General features: G+C 34.0%; 2 protein-coding genes across 9 annotated transcripts in view; one reads left to right on the top strand and one right to left on the bottom strand.

Annotated features, from left to right (window-relative positions):
• LOC143225121 (protein Njmu-R1-like) overlaps positions 1-2,627 on the top strand; it is an 85,754-nt gene extending 83,127 nt beyond the window's left edge. For all 4 annotated transcript variants that reach the window (XM_076453947.1, XM_076453949.1, XM_076453950.1 and 1 more), the window contains one exon: positions 1,718-2,627. In XM_076453947.1, coding sequence (XP_076310062.1) covers positions 1,718-1,868 — 151 coding nt within the window. In that variant the 3' untranslated portion in view covers positions 1,869-2,627. The remainder of the gene's footprint in view (positions 1-1,717) is intronic.
• Positions 2,628-4,668: 2,041 nt separating this feature from the next.
• stet (rhomboid serine protease stem cell tumor) overlaps positions 4,669-27,082 on the bottom strand; it is a 144,598-nt gene continuing 122,184 nt past the window's right edge. For 4 of the 5 annotated variants that reach the window (XM_076453963.1, XM_076453961.1, XM_076453960.1 and 1 more), the window contains 6 exons: positions 19,499-19,729; positions 12,539-12,681; positions 11,303-11,415; positions 8,115-8,215; positions 7,618-7,672; positions 4,669-7,462 (listed from right to left, as the gene is read on the bottom strand). In XM_076453963.1, coding sequence (XP_076310078.1) covers positions 7,233-7,462; positions 7,618-7,672; positions 8,115-8,215; positions 11,303-11,415; positions 12,539-12,681; positions 19,499-19,729 — 873 coding nt within the window. In that variant the 3' untranslated portion in view covers positions 4,669-7,232. The remainder of the gene's footprint in view (positions 7,463-7,617; positions 7,673-8,114; positions 8,216-11,302; positions 11,416-12,538; positions 12,682-19,498; positions 19,730-27,082) is intronic. The other variant, XM_076453964.1, reaches the window with a different exon arrangement.

Here is a 27,082-nt window from a genome sequence, read left to right as displayed (position 1 = left end):
AGCTCTTAGGTTTTGGAACCTTTTGACTAAAGTGTTTCATACTTTATAGTATAGATATTATTTAAGATAACAAATATTATTTTTCCACCCATTTTTTTTATTAGATCTTTCTTTTTTACAGTATTTTGACTTTGCTTTATGTCAACATATGTCCTTGAGCCCATACACTTTCATTTTATTTCTAGTAGTCGTGTTTATCAGTTGGGTGCTTCTTGTCTTTGTAGAACTGTTTTTTTAATCTTCTTTGGGAAATTCAGACAGTTTTGCAGACCAGAACTGTCCAATTACATTGACTTCAAACTGTTTATACCAACATTTGAACCCTCTTAAGTATTCTGTTGAAATTTATACATTTTGAAAGTTGTATTCGATATTCACTTTTTCATCTGTTTTTATTTTTAAATGTGTCTTTTAAATTTTGTATTTATTCTTTTCTACCCATTGAACACCATTTGTTTTAGATCATAAAGTGTCAAGAAGTGTTCAAATCTTCATTGTCTAAATCTTACTTTTTTAATGTTGATTAAAAAAACAAATACGAGAAATTTGAATTGATATTTTTTTAATATATCTTTGTTTCCAAGTTTCCTTCTTAGAGAGATTTTAAAAGTTGTGGTGTATTATTTCAAGAGATATGAATAGGTAACTTAGACATATTCAATAGTTATATTCACATATTCCATAAGGTGGCATTGCTACAGTTCTGGAATTGTTTACCTAATAGCTGTAATTGTTTTTGATATCTGTGTCCATGGTTTCTGAACCAGTCTTGCTGTTTACACAAGTAGTGTATTGATTCTTGTTGTATTTACTGTGTAGATTTTCAATTTGGCTCTTCAGATGGGTTGGATTTATAAATTTTTCTTAAGTTTTGTTTGTGTTTTACTCAGATTTTAGACCATAAAGGTTTATTTATTAATTGTACTATGAGTGGGATTCAGATGTTTCCCAAATGATTTAATTATTTATTTAAAAACCAAATTACTTGAGGCTTTACAAGCACATTTTTGTTTCCTCATTCTGTTATCTCTGACTAATCTTAGCCACTGTTGCTTCCCAAGCTGGTAGTTGAAACTGTTTTCTACAATTATAGAATGAGCTGTTTTTAAGATGACAGTGAAAAACCTGTGAAGTAAATCTAGATGATAATTGTTTGAAAACACAGTTGACTATAAAGGGGGAGACTTCATCTGAAAAACTGAAGTATCTAAATGACATAGTCCAGTTAATTCTAAACTGTTGTAAAATGGGATAATCTGTTTTTGCATCTTTCAAACCGTTTTAGAAAATACAAAACATAACATTTAGAATCATGGTTGCAAAAACATTGAAGTTGTCATCAGATAAAAAAGTGGTAGTATCTATAGTAAAAATAAATTATTTTAATAAAATAAATGTGTTTATAGCTGTATAGTAATAAATGATCAGTTATAACTTCATGATGCAGCTGTTTTCTTGTTAGTGTTCTTTATTGGTTGATGTAGAAGTCAATTGTTGCTTTTATAAATATTGTATGAAGTTCAGTGAATCCATTCTTCCTTCTTTGCTTATGAACTCTTTTTTTTTTGCCATTTTGGTTATTTTAAAATGTATGTTTATGTAATGATTAAACTATTATATTTTCATGTAACTCTAAATAGAACAGAAGACTTGAAACTGAAAATATTTAAAACTTTAACCATTATATTGCATTAATGATATTAGTACTGTTACATAGGGTTTACCAGTTTCTAAAGAACTGTGGATATAGAGACACATTGCTCTATCGTATGAAGTACGAAGGGTCTTTAATGTCAAGTCCAGAGTCCTCTGAAGTGGTGGCCATTTTAGAAGAATATCTCCAAGCTAAAAAGAATGGTGAAATCTAATTATATTCCAGCAGATCCTTGTTGCTGTTTTTGTTTCATATACATACAAAATGTGTATATTGTGATGTTGAAATTATAAAGTAGTTAGAGTGATAATTTATATTATGCTAGTTTCCAATGGCTTCTTATGTTGTATGTAAATAAAGAAGTTCATTATATATTTCTTAAGTATCTTTATTTAATCACTTTTAGTCCAGGCACATACTTTTTATTGTTGTGATGTACTCATTATGGGTATTGAAATCCACTTTTAGTATTATAAATCTTGAGGCTTCCTTCAGAACCACTATGTGGAAGATGTACAGAAAGATAGTTATATGTACTAAGTTATTACTGACCAGTTCTAAAGAAAATAAAATCATGCATTCAATAGTCATAAATAATATCACCGTAAAACGTTAAAACAGCAAGTTCTATGAAGCATCAGAATTATGCAGTAGTATGTAAACATGAAATACAAAAGATTAGGCAATGACAAAGCATAAGTCGTGATGATTTACAGCAGCATTAATCTAACCCATTCTTCTGTAAGAAGTGTTTCTGGTATTAGTAACCATAATTGTGCTCTGTATCGATATCAGTGACATTTATGAATTGGTGGAAAACAAGAATCCTTAGTGTAAAAATAATTTACTGGGTTTTTACTGAAATGATGCTAGTTATATCAAGTAGAATTTAAAGAGATTTATATATATAACAAACTTTGAAAGAAATATGTAAAACAGAGTCGTTTTTTTTTTCATTTATTATTAAACAAAACTTTATGCATGGCACCAATTTAATTTCTTTTATACATCAATAACATGCATCTGCTTTCTTTTAATATTTTTCCCAGTGAAGCAGTTCCATAACCCAGTATATATATATCAAGTTGCACATGATCAGCATTGACTTACTATTGAATGTAACTGTGTAATCAGTTATTTATGTGACTGTAATCTGGCATGAATAAAACCAACATTTTATTTGTATTTGTGGTTATGAAAAAAATTTCTAGAGATTATTGAATTATAGAAGTTGGAATTTCATTGTACAACTTTTATATTTAGATGTTATGATATAATGTTTTGTGTAATATTTTAATATGTAATATTAAAATTCTCTGTCAAATATGTATCGACTATCTCTGTGATAAAAATTTTCCTCAAATTAAAATATTGTAGATACTTATGTAGAATAATTTGTTGTCATTATGAGACTGAATACATCATGTTTTTAAATAAAACTACAACTGAAACTGTGAATGCAAAAAGTGGTTACTCTGAATGAAAGATGTCTTAATGACTTTAGAGTTCTACTAAGATGAAACTTTATGAATGTTTACAGGATTTAGTAATTTGACTCTTAGGGGACCTGTAGAAAGGACTCCTTTCTAATATAATTGTGTAATGTTTTTTAAAATTCATTATTTCTGTGTTTAGGAATTGATAACTTTAAGAAAATCTGCTGGCCACTATTAGTAAGTTCCGGTTGATTTTTTTTTACTCTATATTTATGTACTGGTGACTCCTGAAGAAACCTGCAAGCTACTTAAATAATGTAGGATCTTAAGTTAATATCTCCTATATTAGTCTATTAATGACTTGGAAACCCTCTAGACAGTTTCCAAAAGAATAATATTGTGTTTCTGTTGAGTGAAGTGCTTCCATTTTTATGTATGGGCAAGTAAAATTAATTGACAAGCTTTTAGAGGTAGAAAGGTAACAACAGATCATCATGTATCATGGACATGTTAATCTACAAGACAATAGGTTACCAATAAGTTACCTGGTGGACATGCAAGTCTACAGGGTAAGTGATTTATGTGTTACCTTGTGATTGTGTAACTTTATAGGGAACCACTGATTGATAATTTATCTTGTGGGCATATTAATTTTCAGAACCATCATCACTAACTTATCTTGAGAGCATGTAAAATCTACAGGACAGATTTTCAATAATTTATGTAGTGGGCATGTAATTCTTGAGGGTATATCACTATTAGGTTATCTCATGGGCATGCAAGATATCTCATGGGTATAGAGGACAACTTACTAATAAGTTCTTCTTCACTTGTAGGGTATCTCTTGGGCATTTAAGGTATTATTTACTTGCCCTATATACACTTATCTTGCAGGTGCAAGTTTTGAAAGATACATGGGTAATACTGGATTTCAATTAGTATTTATGTATATGTTAGAACTATCTGTGACAGCATGAGGAAAGTGAATTATTTTCTTTCAAAATAGTAATTAGAATTATTTATTAAATAAACCCGAAAAACAATTCTTATGTTATTTTTGTTTCCAATATGGGAAGACCTTCAGCTATGTATATAGTTTCAAGTGGTTAACATTCAGTAAATGTTGTAAATTATTCTTTTTTCAGTAGTTTTAAGTAATAATCTTAAAGTTTGTTGTAAGATGTGACATAGACAGGTGACAATATTGTATTTAATTTTGAACTAATTTCACGAGAAAATGTTCAGTAATTTAAATTAGTACTACTCTAAACAACAAAGTTAAATGAAGTGTGAAAGTTAATATTTTTAAGCAGTACTACTGAGACTTTTACAAGAACTATAAATAGTTCATTGTATTTGAGATACTAGGAATAAATGCACGATAAAAATCCAAACTTGTGTACAAAGCATGTACATGAGGACTGAGGTTAGGCTTAACATCCCTTACTTTGAAAAAGGAAAAATATCACCAACTCGATCTTGGTCCTGATGAATTTCTGTTGTAGTTGGACGGTATTAAAGGTCATACAGTTTGTTTTCGTTTCATTGTTGTTAGTAGTAAGAAAGCAGACACTCGCATGCAAAAATCTGGATATGTTTATGTCATTGATTGATTCAAAGTTATGTTTACATTCCGCTCAAACAATTAACATCATAGCAGGTCCTGTACAGAGAAGATATACAAAGAAATAAATAACTGAGCTGTGAAACATTCCTCACAATAATAAAACACGAAACATTTTTTATATACATGCTACAGCAATCCGTCAAGTGGGCATTATTTTCGTAATTGGAATGATGAAGATTAACCGAGATCCTCTAACACACAACATAACAAATAGTGAAAAATTTAACTTAATATCTAAAGTAACATAACGATGTCGTTTTTCAAACTATTCAAAACTGTTAAAGTTTCCTAATATTCCTCAATGCTGTTCATAAAGTTACAAGATAGCCGATATGTAATTAAACTTTCAGATAGTTTGTAAAGTTTTAATTGATAACTCTGTTATTTTTCTCAAAATACCGAAATTAGTTTTTGGTGAAGAATTTACCTCTAATATCTTAAAACTTTTCAATGCAAAATCAATTAAATTATTTATGTTCGATATCATACAACAAACCATTTAGTTACCTACGCTTTATGTAACAAACTAGTGATCCTAGTGAAGGGGAGACCAGAGACAGCCTATTGTTTAGCTTTGTGCTTAATTACAAACAGTGAGCTTGTTATTAGTCTACATCAGAAATGTTGCTAGGCCTCTTAACGGAATCTCCAGTTGATGCCTAGAAACATCAAAATAGAGAACTATTATTATACTAAAACGCTGAAAATTCCCAAGCTCCGATTTTTTTAAAATTTAAGCACCTACCGACGCTTCTTGTCTACATTACAAAATCTTATTTCCTACTGAACATGAATGTATTATTGGGCTTAAGTGAACATTATGGTAATACGAAAATGTATGATCGTAAATCACATTAAAAACACTACATTCATCTCCCCAGAGTTTTAGGGGTTCGTCTGCAATCAGAGACATTTAATAAATTATTTTCAAGGCGTACAATTAAGTAAAATGAGAAATAGTTGCAACATTTGTTTTGCAGAAAAAAGCGAGGGAAAAGAAGGGAAGGGTAACAAGTTACAACACGAGTTTTTTTTTGTTTTCTTTTTCTATTAGGTAATATAAAAACGTATTATTCACACTAATTTCTTTTCCAAGTAAGGAATTACTTTCTCCAGGAACGTGCCCAACACGGCCATACTTCTCGCAAAATTGACTACATTACGAATGACAAAGCTTCGTGATACGAAAAAGTGTGTTGCTACATTACGTCAAAAAAATAGCAAACTTAATTTTTGCCAATGGTACAAAGGGAAATTCACTAATGCAACGAAAAGTATAAAGAAAATTATTATAACGTGAATTACGCATTAAATTCCAGTGATTTTTTTTTCTGAAAGCGGAAAGTTTTCCTATTCGGTTTAATTAATACATTACTTGCTCGGCACGTTAGTGTGCTTGGAATGATTTAGTGACTGCCAGTTGTAAGTTTTGATTTTCATCGGGAAAGATCACATACTTAAGTTCATAAATATTAATATAGCAAAATGTGCTACATCTGATTTCCAGGTATATTTACTCACACAATAAAACAAGCTCTAAAAGTTAAAATAAATTTACAAATAATACAAGAATGGTCGATAAATGTACCGTATAGTACAATTAAATAAATAACAGTGGATAAAAGGTTAATAGCTCAAGTACTTCATCCTCTTAACCTGAATTATACTTTGATAAACACGGTAACTGATCCTAAATTAAATCAAATTCAATACACATTTTAGTTGGTACCAAAATAACATGAAAGACTCTAATAAAAGCAGAAACAAAAGTAAAACTCTTAAGACAGTGTTGGTATATCTTTTCTTAACATTCATAGCCTGAGTTATAAAACTCCATATTGGAATATGAAAACCTTTTCTCATTGTTGTTGATGAATTTAGGACTTACTTTTTATAAAAATATGCTTGTTGTAAAGCTGAAATCCACAGCATATAAAGCTAAAATATCTACGTAAGTTTACAGTGAACAAGTTCATCAGATAACGTACGCACGTATTTGGCTCAGTAATATTATGGTGGTAACCAGAACATTGAATATGGTCATGCCAGTAGTATTTGTTTAGACAAAATCATACTTTGTGTATTCGCAACCACACTCACTCAACTAAATCAAATAAATGGTCACCAAACTGTTCTACACTTTTTTTTTAGACTTTGGTTGGTAATTTCGTTTATAATTGCAGTCCTCGTGATTGCGTATCAACCAGAAATACTGTTCAACTGTTAGTTAACAGGTCCTTTTCAAATATTGGAAACTTCGCATGACTTTACTGAGACAAGCTTCTTTACCTGACTGACTATTCAAAAGCTTATCTGTTTACCGTCCCTCTGGGGGAGCTTGAAGCAGAAGTCACAGAAGGCGCCTCCTTAAGTTACTTTGTACACGTTTTAGCAGGTGCTACTCAATGATCAAAATGAATTTTGTCTCACCGGGAGATGGCGCTACAACAAGAAATCCCTGAGGAAAGAATAGACTATTTGTATCACCAGATGGCGCTACATCGGCACAATTTCTTCAGTAATTAAATACATTAAAAAGCACAGCAAACAAGGTGCACGCAGCATATACTCCTAAAGACACCCACCAAAGTAACTGTTCGTGTAGTTTTTGCTCAAAGTTCTTTAGAACCAAAAGTCCGATTGTAAGACCTGCTAGAGCGCCTGTTAAATGGGCGACGTAGGAAACGGGAAGGCCTTGTTCTGCAGCGTAACGATCATAGATAGCGAATCCCACATCTGCACTGGCTGGAAAACACAATATCACAATAATTTTAAATGTTGTGCAATTAAAGTAAGTTTCATATGGAATATTATTGAAATATTTATTCAGTATAAACAATAACAATTTACGGAAGAAAAGATTTTTGTAGTGAATCCCCATATTTAGCAATATTACTTACCAATGATAAATATACCAGCCAACCTTACCAGACCGAATTCCATTTGATTGTAGTTCTAAAACATAAAAGATGAATGTGTATATAGGATAAATGTTTTAATCATTTAAGTAAATTAACATACACAACAAAAAATTAATTAATATCAATAAATCTTTGTGTAAGTTTCCAGACTGTACTACGTGAAACGCTACAGAAGACTTAAACTATACAATACAAGTTAAAAGTAATGCGTGATTCTTAACTATAATTGTTAATAAGTGACACTATGGACGGGTATCTGTGGAGGCGAAGAGATGAAAAAACATTGTCCCTTGTTTTTGTATATTATGTCCCAGCGAGAAGCAGATAATTGTGTGATGACAAGGTATAGCTAACCCAAAAATACAACTAACAAAATCTGATACAGGTATGAGAATACGTACATTATTATTAGTAATAGTAGTAAATTAATTAATTACCATTATATTAACATAATACAACGATAAACTGACTCTCACCAGAAGAACATTGGAAAGATGAGCTGCGAGTAAAGCATACACTCCGCCAGACGCTCCAACCAGATATACATCTGTGTCAAACACTGATGTTCCAAGTGAGCCTAAAAAAGAGAGAAAAAATTTAATCTACATCCCTACTGTATAATAATTTTCAGCCGCGGCATATCGGCTCGTAAAACGATTTTGAGTTTTTAAGTATAAACTTTCAGCTCATAGTTCCGTTATCTCTTGACCGATTAGAGATCTAATTACAGTTTCGGACTAAGGAGGTCAAATCCTTTCGTTTGATTTATTTAATTAAAGATACAGGTCTCACTGATTAAGTTACTCTAACTGTACCTAACAATAATTTCAATTTGAGGGTAAGGCTGGTATATATCCTGATGAGTAATAAAATTGAATCGGGTATACGCATGAACCATGCTTGGTATTGTTGGCGCATAAACTTATAGGTAATATAAAGAAAAAATTGTTTGTATCTTAATTTACTCTAATTCTGTTTAAAGGAATTAAGGTCCGTGGCTAATAAAAGATCACTCTTGTTTTACCAAAGATTTTAATTACTTTGTCTTGAATAAAACTTTAATGTAAACAAGTGTAACACTTATAAATGCCTGTTACTTATAATTTTAAGTTACGATTCTTAGCTATATCAGCTTTTTCTGCTAATTCACTCCTACATACTATATTCTTCATAATTAACAATAAGTACTTCACTCATGAGAGGTCCGGAATGACCAGGTGGTCAAGGCACTCGACTCGTAATCTGAGGGTCGGGGGTTCCAATCCCCGTCACACCAAATATGCTTGCCCTTTCAGCCGTGAGGGCATTATAATGATACGGTCAATCCCACTATTCGTTGGTAAGAATACCCCATAGGTTGGCGATGATGACTAGCTGCCTTCCCTCTAGTCTTACACTGCTAAATTAGGGACGGCTAGCGTAGATAGCCATCGTGTAGCTTGGGGCGAAATTCGAAACAAATCAAAATAACGTCTTGAAAATAATTACGAAGTTCGTACAACGGGAAGTTTACGGTCTTATAAAGCGGGCATCTGCGGTTCAATTCCACCATGATGGATAACACAATGTAACTTTACTCTCACATAAACAGTCAATAAAAAAAGTAGAAAATGCAAATCATATTTGATTGTTCCCTCCCTGTTGTATCATAATACACTGCATTAAAAAAAGAGGCGAATACTGATAGTTTAGATATGGATGGGCAGTCATCCAACAAATCAAGTAGTGCCACACCATCATAATACCCATAAAAGTGAAACGTGTAATACTTTTTTCAACACTGGCACATGAATGCATCATGGTTCTTAGGGCAGAAAAGCTGCATGACAAATGTGTAGAGATCAACATTTTATCTGCAAAATTTAGTTTTTCAGTCAAATCTGTGTGGAAACTCTAAAGAAGATATGTATAGTAAAATTCATAACAGGAAGGCCGTAACCAAGAAACTCTAATTTAAATAATTAAAGTCCAGTTGATATCTTGATAAGGGCATAACAATAAGTACAGGTGTGAATATCACCTCTAGAACAGTAACATAGATATTAGTGAGAATTAGCCACAATGGATGTATCGCTACTTAGGAGAAACAACCAAACCAAAAGGGTAAATTAGACATCAGACTTAAACAATGGGAATTCACGATAGTTTGTTCAGTGGCAGAGGAAAAAAAAGTGTCATGGTCAACATATAACATTGACAGTGAAGTAGAGTGGTTGACACGTGTTTGGGCTGTATGTTGAATTTTAGTAAATGGCATTGGAAGTCTATACAAATTTTTTTTGCATACATTTGACAGGCATACATTTCTCAAGAATAGGACATGTTTGACAGAGAGTCATCTTCTAGCAGGACAGTATTCCAAAGATGCAACAAATTGTTATTTTTTCTGAATCGTATATTAATGATAAAGTGGTCATACAGTTGCACTACAATAACAGCCGCCTTTAATAAAACTCGCATCGGGACAATAACAAGTTTTAAGAAAACTCATAGTTGCATCACAACTATAGTCATATTTAGTGAAACTCACATCACGAAAATAACAACCTCTATTAAAATTTGTGTTAGGACAATAGCCTTTTAGTAAAACTCGCATTAGATAAAACCAAGTTTTAAGAAAACTTGCGTCGAAACAATAGTCACCTTTATCATGTAGATTATAGAGAAACGCACAGGTGCGTGTTTTACTAAAGTAGTATTATTAACTTTATAAACATACGGAAGTATATTTCCACTCTATGAAATTAAAATGATGAACGTAGAAGCCGATGTTTAATGTTAGACATTTTGAATTTTTGTGACCAGGGCCATAATCCAAAACGGCAGTCATATTCTGGGAATAATTTCATTTTTCTTATATTGAAGTATGATATATAAAATTTACAGGGCTAGTCGCGTCAACTAGCAGTTGCAGAGGGAACTAAAGTTATTATGATTTTTTTTGTTAGAAACCATATCAGTTGCACAAAGTCTTACTCTAATATAACTTTGTAAGCACAACTCTATTTGCATTTTAGTATACGAATACCTTTTTCACAGTTCTGCTACATTGATAAACATTTACATACAAAGTTTTTTCGTACATTAAACTACGAAAATAAAATAACTGTCTGAAAATTCGCCATGAGAAGTCTAAAAACAGGACGCGAATCTTGGACCCTCTGTCTCCACATTCTGTCGTGTAATCGGCCCTTCCACGATACAAATATCTTATAGTTTCTAAAAGTAATTATCATAACTATAATTATTCTGGAAATATTAGTTTACTAATGCTTTGTTCGGATGGGACAGCGATAAGTCTACGGAGTTACAACACTAAAATCGAGGGTTCTACACCCCCCCATGGCGAGCACAGAAAATAATAGCTCCATGTAGCGAAAAACAAACAGTTGCTTTTATTTTTTTAATGTTACTCAGCACGTCATTAATTTATTACCACCACAGCGTTGAAATGTTTGAAGTGTTTATTCAACTTGCATTGGTTTTTCTTATATTTATTAGATGTTTTTACACACTAAAATACACCAACTGCCAATAACAGTTGATATAGCTTCTTTTGTTAAAGGCTAGAGGTTTATCAAAACTGACGAGTAAATATAATTCTTAAAACCCGGACAATAACGATACTTGTTGGACTCTTAGAGTCTAGACGCAAGAAACTTACCAGCCAGCACTCCCGCCATGTAGACTGTTCCTATTCGCAGGGAACCATGAACCATTTCTAATGGTAGACCAACCAGGACCTGAACCAGCAGATTGAAGAGAAGGTGAATCCACCTAGCGAAAGATATAGTGATAATAAGATTCAAACCACACTTTACAAAGCTCAGAAAAGGGTGAAACAGATAAATGCTACTCTACGTTAGGTGGAAGTACATCATTGATATGTAATTGGAATACTAAGGAATATACCTAAAATGTATTACTATTGTTTATTTTACTTTGTCAGCGAAAAATGAAAAAGTTCGTAACAAAATGTTACATATCTTTTTTTTTTAAGTGGTAAAAAAAACACATTAATAACAGTGTCACTATTTCCACATTGAGTATATGATTCGAAATAGTTACAAGTCGTATTAAATTAGGCGGCAGGAAAAGACTTCTAACGCTTACTGTTTTTAACCATTAAAATTATCATATTTCGAAAAAACATATTTACACCTCCCCCCCTCTCTCTCAAACTTCTAGATTACCAATAAGTTCACGTGTTTGTTTTATAGTACGGGAAAACGCATATTTAGGATTTTTAGTTTTTGTAATTATTGTTGTTGTTGTTTTTTCAAATATTTCCTGAGTGAGAATGCTGTCCGTATCTTCTGTTGGGAACAATCCCAAGACATGCTCACGCGTATCTTGTTTCAGTTCGAAATGTTCACAAGTATGGCTTTCACCAAGAAAACCTTTGCTGGAATTAAGAGAATCGAGAAACTTAAGTATTGAAACACTAGTATCGTCTCTCTCTCTCGTGTTTACACAAACCCACCAAAACATATCCAATTAATTATTCAAACATCTTATGAAAGCCAAATATTAAATTTAAAATTACAAACGCTTGTTACAAAACTATGGAAGATGTACTTTTATTGGTGACAAAATACTGATCGAGGCAACAAAATTAAATGGAAATGTAATTCAACTTTTTAAAAATGGCGGACATTTGTCGCTTGAGATGCTTGTTGAAAATTATTAAGCCTTACAAGCTCTTAATGAAACTACTTTCAAAGACCAAGTCGAGATAAAACAAGCCCACTGTGTTTATTAATACGAGAACATTCAGTAACAGTAATAAAATTTCTTAGTTTACCGTCTTTATAAGAATCTCTCATAGGAAACTTTCAAAGCTGTTCTAATCAGATAATAAGAAACGATACAGTTTGTTTTATATACCAGATTAACTTACCCTGCGTGAAGGACCATATAGAAGAAGAACCTCCAGACCTCAAGCCGTTTGTCAGGTCGGTAGATGAAGAGACTATCGATCGGGACAGGACCTGTTGTGGTGATTTCTCCCATGCTTACTGTGTAATAGCTAAAGAACCCCAGCTGTGGTAAGAAAAAGTTGATATATAAAATAACTCATTGTTTTCATGTCAGATATGTATATATTATTTTACGATAATTTTTAGTCAATACTACTGTTAACCATCAAAGGGTTGTCCAAACTTGATTCACAAGATAAACTTCATAGTCACTAAAAAATAATAAAAATGATGTATTCTAACCGATTTGGTTGAAGTGTTTTTTTGTGATTTTTTTAAACAGATTCCATGTTTAAGTTTTAATTAGGTCTACACAGGAAAACGTTTATCAATTTTAACTCCAGTTAAACACCTAAACGTGATTCAAAGCTACAACGGATGGTAGAATTAATTTAGTGGTTAAATCAATTTAGGGCATCTCCTGCTATCTTCCTTCGTGTTAGGAAGACGTTTTTGACTTTACGCTAAGTCTTTCTTGAGGGAGACGTGAAAAAAAAAAGATTAGAAATGGTTTCCGAAACGTCGCCCCAGTACAAAGAAAAACGACATATGCCTATAAAGATGTCTATCAATATGATCAAAACACTGCCAAAATTTAGATTAAAGCAAGCATCTGTCATAGACAAAGTAAAGTAACATCAAATAAACAAGGTTTGTCCACGCTTATACCTTGATTTTCATGACAAGCTTTTCACTCCCCACAGGGCCTCATTCAGACGTGACTGCTTATATCCAATATTAACGTCAGCTAAGTCTGAAAAACTTTTACATGTCCTACTGATACCTATTTTCTCATAACCTTTTAAACAATTCAACATTTACAGATTAATTATGATATTCGTAAAATTTTTAACCGTTAATATATGCGTATCCACTTGTTATAGCTTATACAGTCATTTGTAAACTACAAAGGTTGAGTTTGTTATATCATAACAGCTCTGGATCCCCAAAACGTGGTTAAAGCTCACGTAGTGCCTTCCGGCCATATTCCATCTGACGATTGTGTACCTTCACAACAATGTTTTATAATTTTACATACTGTTGTCTGCAGCAAGTGGACGTTTCTGAAATCGACGTTTATGTTTGAGGATTCTCACCTGTTACAAGACGTCGCAACTTGTTTAACACGATTGTGGTAAGACTTCTTGCAGATCTCTTTCTAGATGGTCTTGCCACACCAAATTCATCTATAATATTTTGTTTCGAATCCCCTTAAATAACAAGAGATATCCTCGTATTGGGAATTTTAAGTACTGATTTGAACACATCTTTAAGGCGTGCACATATGTGTATCTTGTTGACTGGCATATTAAAAATCATTTTCTGATAATTTATTCTTTAGTCTGTACAATTATACATTTTTGACAAATGAGTAAAAATACTGAAGACCATTTTGAAGCTATGTAGAAATGTATATTTCGATACTAAGCTATTTCCTCCTTGTGGCACAGCGGAATGTCTGCGTACTTACAATGCTATAAACCGAGTTTCGAAACCCATGGTGGGTAGAGCACAAATAATCCATTATGTTGTATTGTGCTTAATTAAAAGCAAACCAAAGTTATTTTTATTTGTGTATATAACACCAATAATCGGGGACTTTTTTGACTCAATATTGTAAAAGCTGTATATACTAATAATGCAGTTTAGGTAACTTTGTCATTTTTTTGTAAAAAAAAAAATTGCTGTTTTAATCGACACAACCTGAAATCAAACTACTCATACAGTTAGTCGTATGTATACAGCAGAAATATTGTCGATATTACGTTTATTATATAACTTAAACAAATTCATTCTTTTCTCTCTCTGCTAGTATGCCAATTTTCAGTGATGTGCTTAATGGTTTCACCGAGAAGAATAAAAATTTGTACAAAATTACGCTTTATCGTTTATTGTTAGCATAAAACTACTACAATATAACTGTCCCTAAATTTGAGCTGATACACTACGGGGAAGTAGTTAGTTAAGAAATCCACTGCCAACTGTTGGGCTACTTTTTATAAAATTGAGTAGTGTGATTTTAACCAGCACCCATGATCCGAAAGTACGAAGCACATGATTATAGCCATAGGACGCGAGCTATGAACATCACATTCACAGTAATCATTAGGTCACACTTGGTCCAGTAAACGAAGCAGACATGTTACATTGCTTATAAATAACCCAGACTTTAAGTACTAGAACATTTTATACAAGGAAGGAGCGTTTTTATTTGTTATGCACAAAGCTGTAGAACATGGTAATACAGAACCGACTACATGAATCACACTCCGAATCCTTGCGTTAGAAACTCTTAAGCGTATCAGAGCCACAGGGAGACAGGTAACAGGTAAGAGCTTATTTATAAGTATATTTTATCCGCAACAGTGTTTATATGTTGCCAATAAGATATCTAAGTCAACTATCTGCTTCAGTTGTGAAGTTAACTAGAAAATGATAAACTTCCATTGAAACACTGATGAAGATATATGTTTCACTCGAAAACTGGGTTTAAGAATACCGTTAATGTAATAACCAAAGTGAGTTTTGTACTTCAACAAAACATATTAATATTAATAAACAGTACCAAAACTTTTGTTTTGGTTTTGATTTGCATTTTACGGAGACCATAACCAATGTCATAAAATATAAATAGATATTGTTCTATATTTAGTGAAAACTGGTAAAATATGCATACCTGCCATGTTACGTTCTTGTTTGAGGTGTTTACTTTCATATCTGCGTTGCTTAAAACGATACAATTATAAGCGCGAGCGTGACTACACTTAACAAAAGTGACAGTCCAACCAGGCAATAACCAACTTGGAAATTTCCTACTCACGAACTGGGAGTTAAACTATCGAATGCAATATGAAAAGCGTGTCATGACATGGGTTACATTCATGTATTCATACATATATACCAGATGCACTTGGGCCGGGATCCCAGAAAGCGTTCTGTTTCAAAAGTAAATAAAACCAAAATTAACAGGAACAAATATTTTTATTTCTTGCTTCTGAACCTGACATGTCATGGTGTGTTGTAGCCTACACAGTGCACAAACCTTCTCGTAATTCATGGTACACGTTTCACTGGCATCACGATAGTATAAATTAAAAAGTTAAGCGTACCTTATGCTTCTACTGACTGACAGACAGACAACATACTACTGTGGAGTGGTTAAAACAAATGACCCCTTTAGGCTGACTTTAGCCCCCTTTCGTGGAAATAGACTTGTAACTTTCCAACCCTCCCAGCAGACATATGTTTACTTTTTTCTCTCGAACAAATGTAACTGAACAACGTTAATTTCTATTAAGACTAGTAGGATCAATAATTTTTTAAATAGTAATATGTTACTTGTAAAAGTGACTTACTTCTGCGAGTTATTGTGAATTATAAAGCTCTCAAAATTCATTAGCAGGCGTTCACCCCTTCATTTGATAAGATGTTAGATATGTAGCATCATTTGTGTAAACGTTCTTTGTTAAGAGATACTAAATATACAGTCTGATTTGTGTAAAAATGTGATAGAACCATTCCGTCTATCCATATCTGCCATTTACACAAACATTTATTACATCTTACATCCGATTCATCATCTATAATTTTATTTGCTCTCTTTGTTATCTTCTTTATTTTTCTTCTCTTCAATAGCAAGCTTTGAAGGGGAAGAAACCTTTACTAATGTTGGGAGAAAAAGTTAAAGGCTAAAAATACTGAAGCGGAAGCTATTTCGTATAATTTAAAAGGATGAGAGTAATGACATAATGTAATATTGATGTAATGATAAAGTTTTCATGCGAATTCATTTTCTTTAAACACAAAGAAAAGCTCTTTAAAGCCTGGAGAATTTTTGCATCTTCTTCAGTTACCGCCCATGTAGTGTTGCTAATTTTAGGTTAATATTGCATAGTAACTTCTGTATTTTCAGTTTTACTCCAAGTCCCTGCCGTTTACAATCTTATTTATATCGATCTAATTACAATCCCGACAGACTTCAAAATATTACACATTTTATGAACGTTAAACGTTCGAACAGAACGTTGTAAACAACGACTAACTAGTTTAGTACTTGGTAATCTAAGTCTCATTCAACCTTAAGCATTTTTGAAACCTCCTAACACAAATATAGGATTTTGTTCCCATGATGCTTTACTAGAATGTAAAAGACACGATGGGTATTTCAAAAAATTATTCTACGCGTGATTTGCCTTAAACACAAAGCTATATACCGTAGAACTCAAACTGCGGATTATAGCGTTCGAAGTCCATAAAATTACCGCTGATCTACCGGGAGACCCCCCCCCCCCCACAGATGGAGATATGTCATTAAAGTTAGTTGGACAAAAAATGGATGATCTTGTGAGTGGTCACTCAAAAGAATCAGGGGTCCTCGAGTCTCAGTCCTTAAATGCATCTTTACTTCAGTTCATAAGCTGACTTGGCATGGACAAGTACCGAGCGTGCAGAACTCCGGAACTGGATTTCCAAGATTCGCACCGAGACGCCCCTTAACGCGCCCCATGCATTCGACTGTGGACGCGTTATTTGGTTGAAAGATGATCAAAGCCCTTGTTGCGGCGGGTTCTTTTGTCTAGCCACCTCACCACATATGTGGCGTAAGGAATCATTATTCGTATCGTTATCCATACCATTAATAAGATCAGTTTTCATCTGAAACTCTGTAGTTTCAAAGCGAAAAGTTTAACATCACATGTTTCACAAACAAAAGTAATATTTAGGTAAACAGTCGTCATGGTAAACACGTTTGTTGTTTCTTCTTTACACAGAAGAAAATGGAAATATCTGTATTCACTAAATAAGACAAACAGCATAAACACGTGACTTTCCACGTTTTAATTCTTCCACTATAGATTTGGTTTGCTTTGATTTTGTGCAAAGCTACACGAGGGCTATCTGCGCTAGTCGTCCCTGATTTAGCAGTGAAAGATTAGAGGAAAGGCGGCTAGTCATCAATATCTACTGCCAGCTCTTTGGCTACTCTTACTAACGAATCATGGTATTGGCCGTGGCATAACAACACCCTCACGGCTGAAAGGGCGAGCATGTTTGATGGGATGGGGAATTGAACTTGCAATCCTCAAATTGCGACTCATGCGCCACCTGGCCACCACTGGGCCTCCATTATAGAAAACCAAAGGTTCTGTTCTAGTAGTGAAAATTTTAAACAATTTCTATAATGTTGACAAAAGTATTTAAAAACTGAACTCTTTCACGACAGGGCGTTTTCTGCTTGTTATAAGTTTAAAGCTAATGTAAAAGTGGGTGAATATGAAACATTTATTAAAATAGCTAGACAAAAAACAAAATCAACTAATAAACAAGTGAATATATATAGGCAGATAAGAAAGATAAGCAGAGAGCTTGTTTATTAAGCACGAAGCTACACAACGGGTATCGAAACCCGATTTTAAAAATGGAGTGAAAGTCTGGTGGGCAGATAGAGGAAGGTTAGTTGATGTAGTAAGACGATGAATTTAAGTAAACGGACAGAGATAGTAAAAACAGAGAAGCCACTTGTCATATAATAGCTGGTAAACAAGGTAAATAATAAGTAGACGGAAACTGGACAAGAAAGAAAATAAGTTAGGCATACAGATGGTGTGAAAGATTAGCAAGTGATTCGAAGTTGAGAAACGCAAGTGGATAAACATAGAAAATATATTTTTTTTAATTTTAAAAATTTTAATGAAATTCCAAACTACAATGTATATTCGAAATACAATCTTCAATATGTAAGAAATAAAAACTCCATTTAGGTAAAAACAAAGCAGTTAACTATTCTTCTGTTTTAACAACACTTAAATGCGGTGGTTAATTTATGGTTACCTGATCTCGGTACCCACAAAGCACAAATCTTGCCTATACCCCTTCCCCCCCCCCCACTTAGTGGTATGATTTTAAGAGTTATAATGCTACTAAAACACAGGTTTCGATACCCATAGTTGGCATAGTTCTCGTTACTTTTATATTTTACTACCTGCACAGTTCTAATCATGTTTTATACTTTCTCACTACATTTGGCTTAGCTGTAATTAATTTTTACACATCTCTGACTTAATGCAGCACAGTTCTAGTTATTTCTTACATTTCTGTGACTGAATTTGGCACACTTGTAGTTATTTTACATTTCTCTGACTTGATGTGGCATAGTTCTGGTATTTATTTTTACACTTCTCTGGAATAATGTGGGATATTTCTGGTTATTTTACACTTCTTTGACTGCATTTGCTACAGTTCCAGTTATCATTTTACACTTTTTTTTGACTGAATGTAACATATTCCTTGTTATGAATGAGTTAATGGCATATACATTAAATAAGACAACCAAGTGATAGCACTGGATCTACTTGTAGAAAGACCTAAGCATTAAATTTGCTGCCGTTTGTGAAACGGCATTCCAGTGAAAACAAATTTATTAATTAAGTAAGAAGCTGATGACACTGAAAGAACTGAAGAGCATTCCACAGTCTGTTATAACAGCATAAATTATGTCCTACAGGTCAGAGTCTCTAATACTGATTTTTACAAAAAACGTCATGATTAAAATAAGACACGCAGGTTTTCAGTACTTACAGTTAAAGAAATTCGTCATGACTGTAACAAGACACCAACTTAATCAAACTGTCACAATGAACGTTTATCTGTAAATACAGCAGGACAAAAAATATTGTGTCTATGTTCACAGATTTAAGTATAAGCTTACGCTGAACATTGTAATATTACAATATTTTCTTATGGAGAAAAACTAAAGTCGACTGAGAAGTTCTAGGGCAAAAGATATTTTATGTGGAGTTAAAGTCGTAAAGTATTTTATAGAGTATACTGTTAAAAGTAAACGAGTGTACAAGTAAATGTGTATATTATGTGTTTCTCACCTCTATAAGTGTGATAATTATAATAAAAAGGGGAGGAGGACAACAGGTATAGTTGTCCGCGTAGTATTTTCGGTCTCGTTCGTCCGACAGAAACTCGTGACCTATTGCTTTGACCATTCTGTGAAAGAAGCGGGTGTTCCGCGTGACGATGTGAAAATTGTTCTCACTCCAGACCTCCCTGTCTCGATGATGGACGGCGATTTTAAAACTCCGAGTCCGCTTTCCACTCATCTGAATAAAATAAACGTTCAGAAAACAGTTAACACATGTACTGATTAGCTTACATTTACGAGAAAAAATATAGCGAACAAACAAAGCATGTGATTGGTTTGTTTGTTTTGAATTAAGCACAAAGCTACATAATGGGCTATCTGTGCTCTGCTCACCGCAGGTATCGAAACCCAGTTTCTAGCTGTGCGAGTCCACAGACATTACGCTGTGCCATTTGGGCGGCAGCATACGATCGGCCGATGTTAACAAGCAACTCATAATAAAGTTTGGAAATAAGTTAACTCTTTCTTCAGTGCAAAATTACAATTCGTATTAGTTTTCAAATAATAAGTTTCAAATTTGTTTATTCTTTCGTCAGTGTTAACATGCAACTTGTATTAAATTTTTCAAATAATACGTTTCAAGACCGTTAACTCTTTCGTCATAATGATATCCAAATCTTTTTTAATCTTATTATCGGTTTTGTATTTTCTTCCATCACACACCCATTCAGCTTGAGAACTTAGTTTAAAAGCTCTGATGAAGGGCAACGTAATATTTTAAATAATATAACAAATTCTGCAGCCTTGGAACCTTTAATGTAACGTAACGACGGAACTTTTATACATTATATTATACCCAGAAAGCGGGACTTTGTCTATTCCTTTGCGCATGAGTAAAGTAAGCTAACATCTACTAGTTCTTTGTTTGTTTGTTTTTTTGAATTTCGCACAAAGCTACTCGAGGGCCATCTGCGCTAGCCGTCCCTAATTCTGCAGTGTAAGACTAGAGGGAAGGCAGCTAGGCATCACCACCCACCGCCAACTCTTGAGCTACTCTTTTACCAACTAATAGTGGGATTGACCGTAACATTATAGCGCTCCCACGGCTGAAAGGGCGAGCATGTTTGGCGCGACGGGGATGTGAACCCACGACCATCAGATTACGAGTCGCACGCCTTAACCTTGCCGGGCCTTCTGCTAGTTGTGAAAATATATAATTACTTTCCAACTCTTAAGAAAAATGACATGTAATTTATAATAGACAGTTCCACTATATACCTTTTTCTTTCATTACTTTGTTTATATAACAGGTGCCAAACAAATCGATTTTCTTGTTTATTCATTATGCATGTCAGTATTTTTTCCTTATTACGCATCCTGTATCTATGACGTGCGACTTTTTACATTAACTTCTATTTACTGGTTTTACGGGCGTTTTAAATAGAAATCTGGGCTTCTAAAATGTCCGGTAGAACTACAGTCTAGCACAGCGTATTCCAAACTTTCTCAATTCATGACGCCCTTAGTGTCTCAGCATTTTTTTCACTGCGCCCCTAGGCAAAAAGATAAAACCTAACAGTTCCGTTTATTAAGTAGTTAGGCGCAAACAACTTTATGCTTATGTATTTATGTCCTAACAACTTAGCAGCCGTTTGAAAGAATAATACACAAATTGAAAGTAAAAACAATATTTTATATCATTTTTAAATAACTACAATTACTAATGGGATGTGTGCACCTGTTGGGCACTGCACAGCTTCTCAAACCTTGCAATCAGATTAGACACCACCACTCTCATTTTCTGTTCCATACTGATTTTCGCGCCGTACTTGCTTTTTTATCACAGCAATTGCCGAAATCCCAGCTTCGCAGAAATATAAAGTTGCAAATGAAACTAGGATTCGCTGAGCTTTAGCAGCGGATATTCATCTTTTACTGATATCCAAAACTCAGTTAACTCCATGCTGCCAAATTTTGTTTTTAAAATATTGTCATAAGACAGCTCAATGAGATTTTATTCTTCAACAAAGGTAAATTCAGATGGAGCCTTAGCCTTGAATGGGTCTTGGATCCATGCAAACTTCTCCATATCTTCTGAAATGTAATCTTTCAAATCAGTCACTGAGCTGTGTTAGGTGCTTCCCCAAAACAGATTTTAATTTGTGGTTCAAATCAACCTCATTGGATGTAACAAACTGCTGCAAAAGGAGAAAACAGTCTTTGCCATCATCTTCGTTTATTTTTCTTCTCCACAGCAGTAACGTTTTTCTGAAGGCTGAAACCTTCTCTGTGAGTTTCAGAATATGCATGTTGCTTTCCTGTAGAGAGAAATTCATTGTATTCAGTTGTTTTTTTTAGAGGTCAGACAGGTATGCTAATGTTGACAAAACATTAGTATCTAAGAAGTTTTTAGTACATTCGTGTTATTCTTTGAAATAAGAGTAAAGTTCCTGTCGTAATTCGAACATATGGTTCTCAACCTTGCAGCTTGAGAACATGCAACTTGTATTAAATTTTTCAAATAATACGTTTCAAGACCGTTAACTCTTTCGTCATAATGATATCCAAATCTTTTTTAATCTTATTATCGGTTACATGCTACATTCCCATGGGAGAGCCATCGCGAGTTACAGTAGCACAACAAAGATGTGTGCTCAGATCACATATCCTCACACAGTTTTTTTAAAAAACCTCGCCTTCTGTAGCTGAACTTTTATAAAGTTCACCATTTTCATCACACTTTCCAGGACAAGGTTCAGTGGAAAACTCGGTGCTTTGATGCAAGGGCTTCCCTGTGGATTATATAGTGGGTCCACAGTGCATCAAAGGCTTTGCTTCGTGTGAATGCCTACAATCCTCCATAATATCCGGACATAGAGCGACCACCATCAGTACGGAAACCAGCGTATTTAGTCCAGTCTAAGTTGTTTTCACACATATACAGGTGTCAAGAATCTCAACAAAGCCTTTGCGCCTGCAGTGATACTTTTACAAAAGAAGGTCTTCCACAATTCTGTTACCATCCACGAACCGTGTGTAGCAAATGAAATGAGCTTCAACTAGCTGTAACCCGAATTCCTTCCCTTTCATTTCTTCAATTAGCTGATTGTTAGGACCTTCGGTCATATGTTGGATTCTACGACTAATAGTATTGTTGAATAAAGGCATCTTTGAAAGCAGTCTTCCTACAGACTCACCAACCACAATGTTCGCTATATTCACTGTAACCGGTAAAAATCAGTTCTTCTGCGATGACGTGAGGCTTTTTACATTTCACGACTCTATGTGCCACCTTGTTTCAAAAATATACGTTTTTGTTATTTCAATTCTTTTAACTTTCTGGTAAAATAATTAATCACACGATTTACTAGTCATGTTATGATTAGTCTCCAAGTGGCGTTTTAGTTTACTTGGAAGCATGCACTCTGGAACCAAAACTTTTAGACATGATACACACTGCGGACACTCTTCGTGGTTGACATCTACCAAAGTAAAACCAAAATCTAGATAACTATCATCATATTTCCATATTTTCGTTTATTCGCAACTCTGCCACTGGTCTATGGTTCACCATCCCTTTCTTTTCTCCCACACTTCTTATTAATGTTAAAAAATATTTCCATTTTTATGCACAAGGGCTAAAAATCAACAAAATAATTTTCTGAACTTCACTAGACCTCGCAGACACTTGATTACAACACCCTTGAGTTAATTCAATTACTGACGGACCAGTAGTGTCGACAGGTATTTACATACAAAATCTAAGAAACCAGAAAGTTCGAGAAGTTACTGGCGTAGTCGAAATTACAAGTAAACAAAATCTCAAATATTCGAGAACGTCATTGAAAGGAACGTAACGCGATCCAATGTTAAAACTGTGAACTACCTCGAGTTAGTGATTCACGAGTTGTCCGACAGATGTCGATATCGCTGTGTTTCCCTAGAAAATTTGAAATATTCCGCGGTGCAGTTTGGAAACCAGTGGTCTAGCACACAAAATAGCAACAATGTATTTTGAGACACGTTCTATATACACCAGGACTTCTAGTTAGTAACATGCTCAATAACATTAGAATGCTGTTCCTCGTTTTATTTATGGGTAATTACATGAACAGAGATGTATGTATTATTGCATGTACTTGAAGAAAAGCATGTACTTGGTTTTCTCGCATTCGGTCTGCGCAGCTGAGGTTATCGATGTGAAACAAGAGTAGCCTCAAGGTGAAAATAGAAACAAAACTATCAACTGATCTAAATATTTCTACTCGAAACATTAGTGAAAATACCTTTCACCTCCCTGTTATTACATATTTTCTATTTACAATTTAACCTAAGCCTGGCACGAACTAGAAATTAATGTGATAGAAGAAATCGAAGGTTCATGGTTCACGTCTCGTTTCCACACACATACAAAAACAACAATAAATACCTCGCATATTTGGGCGTTTAATGAGTCCTGGTATTAAATGAAAGGCCTTTTAGGCACTGGATATCGCAGGTTTATTGTGATTGACATATTTTTAAAAATCTATTTTACTTTAGCTTATAAGTTCTTATATTTACATATTAACAAGTAAAGCCACTCATATCAATTGTAAATGAAACCAAGTAAAATGGAATGATGAAATACATACAAGTCCAATACAAGTTGTTCGCGAAACTTTGTTGACACTATTATACGAATGAAATTCAAAAATCAAATATTTTATAAATTGCTTGTTTGAAGGTAAGCACAAAGCTACACAACTGGCTATCTGTACTCTGCCCACTACAGGTATCGTATTATGGTTTCTAGAACTTTTTTTTTTTTTTGCTTTGGTGTATGTAGTTAATCAAAAGATACATTATACTTCTGAAGTATTTTTCCTTCAATTAAATTCCCGTTTTTATTGAGACAATATGTTATAAATAAATAAGATTTTTAGAAACAATATTCTGTGCTGTCATACTGTTGTATATTAATGATTAAGAAAAAAAAATATGAATTGTGCTGATGTTCTGTTTAATAAATAACTCAAAATCAGCAACAATGCATTCGATCCTTGTCCGTATTACTTCTCCAAAGGGTTAAACTGCAATTAAAAACATGTCAAACAATAACTACTGGAAGTGGATGAGAAATAACGGACTAAAATACAGAAGGTAGCTAGGCTTTTCCTGAGACTGTGTGTGCGCGCGTGCGCGCGTGCGTGTCCTTATAGCAAAGCTACATCAGGCTATCTGCTGTGTCCACCGAGTAGAATCAAACCTCTGATTTTAGAGTTATAAATCCGAAGATTTACCGCTGTCCCAGCGGGGAACAACTGAGACAGAGACTAAAGTTAACTGAGAGTCTCCCATGTGTATCCTCATTGCACTGTGGGCGTTTGTTAATTTATTGTTTTATTCCGCGTTGTCGAACTGGATTTAGACTGGTTTTTGTTTTGTTTTTTGCGTTTAAGAGCTAAAACTAAGATGGAAATATACCACACACACACTGACATCTCTCCAAAGTTAAAGACATCGCAACCCCGAGTGTTGAAATACTACAGGTTTCTCCACGTTCGTAAACACCTTGATTAACAACCAATGGCATAATGTTCAGTAATTTTACTGTAAAAAATATAAAACAACTGTTTAATAATCACATCTGATTTCATTGATGGTGCAATTTCTAATAGTTTGGTACATCTGGATGTTGATGCAAATTACTTCGCAATTTTACAATACGTATTAAGTTTCTTACTGAGTGTTACACATTCTTCTGTGGCGCTGACGTTATAACGAAGCCTGCATCCGGGATGGTGCGAAAGTAGACCTTTTTGGTCAGCTCTGTATAAATACAGACTTCTTAATAGCAAAATCCATTTTCTTTTTGTATTTAATTACAGTTGTTTCTCATATACCAACAAACTATTTGTTCCCATCTCTCACTTGCCCCCATTAAAGCCTTAGAAATGCCAATCAATGAACGTTGCGCATTGGTAGTTTGATCTTGATGACCTGTGAGGATTAGGCACTATACCTCTTCTTCCCTTCTGTACTGGCGTTATTGGATATTTCATACTGGTTTGGTTGGATATCTATTTGTTTCTGGTTGCTAGTTTCCTTTTCAACACCAGGTTAATTTATTAAATTAAATTTATTGTATGGTCGTGTCTTGTGGTGTTGGTGGAATAACTGTATTATCTGAGGTAGTAAGGGTGTAAGGTGTTCAGCAGCTATTTTAATGTGGTGCTGTTCTCTTGGTTTATTTGATTTCTTTATTGTGTCAACAATTCATAAAAAAAATGTTTTTGCTGCTTCTGTTATTTTAGTGGTGGTTTGATTTATGTGCTGTGTGTTCTTTTGTTTGGGTGTTTCGTGAATTTTAGTGAGTGTTTTTGTTGCTTGTGCATAAGATGTTTTGGACAACAGAGGTTTCCCTTAAATTTTGTCTGCTTCCTGATTTTGTTGCTCGTGTCTTTTATGTTTGTGTTATAATTTGTCGAGTGTTGTTGTGAGCAGTTACACCAGTGTGGTTATCTATTAACCCTGGAACAGTCTGTATTTCTGTGTTCTCCCACCCCTCTCCTTACACAACATGGGAGAGCTTTGCATGCGGGTTGCCACATGAAACACAAGTTAACTACCACTGCATTCAATTTCGTTTGTTTTGAATTTCGCGCAAAGCTACACTAACCATCCCTAAATTAGCAGTGAAAGACTAGAGGGAAGGCAATTAGTCAACATCACCAGTCGCCATCTCTTTTGCTACTCTTTCACCGAAGAACAGTGTGATTGACAGTAACATTAGATCTAAGCGCAACTTGCTGAAAGAGCGAGCATGTTTGGCGGGAGAGAGATTCCAACCCGCGACTCTCAGCTTGCAAGTCAAACGCTCCAACAATCTTACAATGCTGAGCCCTACTACATTCAGAGACGGCATTATCTAATGAGAAGAGTAAGGAAACATGTAGTGTAAAAAAATCAGAAAGGCCTAACAAATAGAAATAATTTTACTGGTGATTTTTCTTAAAAAGGTTTATATTGTCATCTCTCTCGCTATGTTTCCCCTGGATGAACTCTAACAATGCAGGTAGCTAATGGGACTGTGGAAGCTGAGTGTCAAACTTCCCTCCATATTCAGTGCAAGTTTCCTGTTGTTTTCTTATTGTTGTTTCTAGGATGTGTACCGATTGAAAGCATTCTAAAAATACGGAACACGGAATTTATAACTTCCTTTTTTTTCAGGAAGCGGCTTAAAATTATTTTTAAGCTTCTACAAATTGCAAGGATTGGCTGTTGTTAAGCAGAGAGCTACACAATAGACTATCTCTATCCAACACGAGTATCAGAATGCGTATATTATCGTTTAACCTGCAGATTTACTGCTGAGTCACTGGGAGCTACAAGTTGCAAGATGGTTAAAACCTACAACAGTGATAATACATAAATGATGCATAAGTGCTTAAGAAAAACTGAATGAAAGCATTATATTTATCAGTCAAGAAAAGCAAATTTAGAAAAGAGAAAAACAAGGGGGTATTTTGAACTTTAAACAGCACGTCAAACATCATATTAAACTGAAAAGAATACCATTGAAACTTACTGATAAATCCTTCAGTTAATT

This window comes from Tachypleus tridentatus, chromosome 9 (genome assembly GCF_004210375.1).
Source record: "Tachypleus tridentatus isolate NWPU-2018 chromosome 9, ASM421037v1, whole genome shotgun sequence".
NCBI lineage: Eukaryota > Metazoa > Arthropoda > Merostomata > Xiphosura > Limulidae > Tachypleus > Tachypleus tridentatus.
This window is presented reverse-complemented; position numbering and strand designations above follow the sequence as displayed.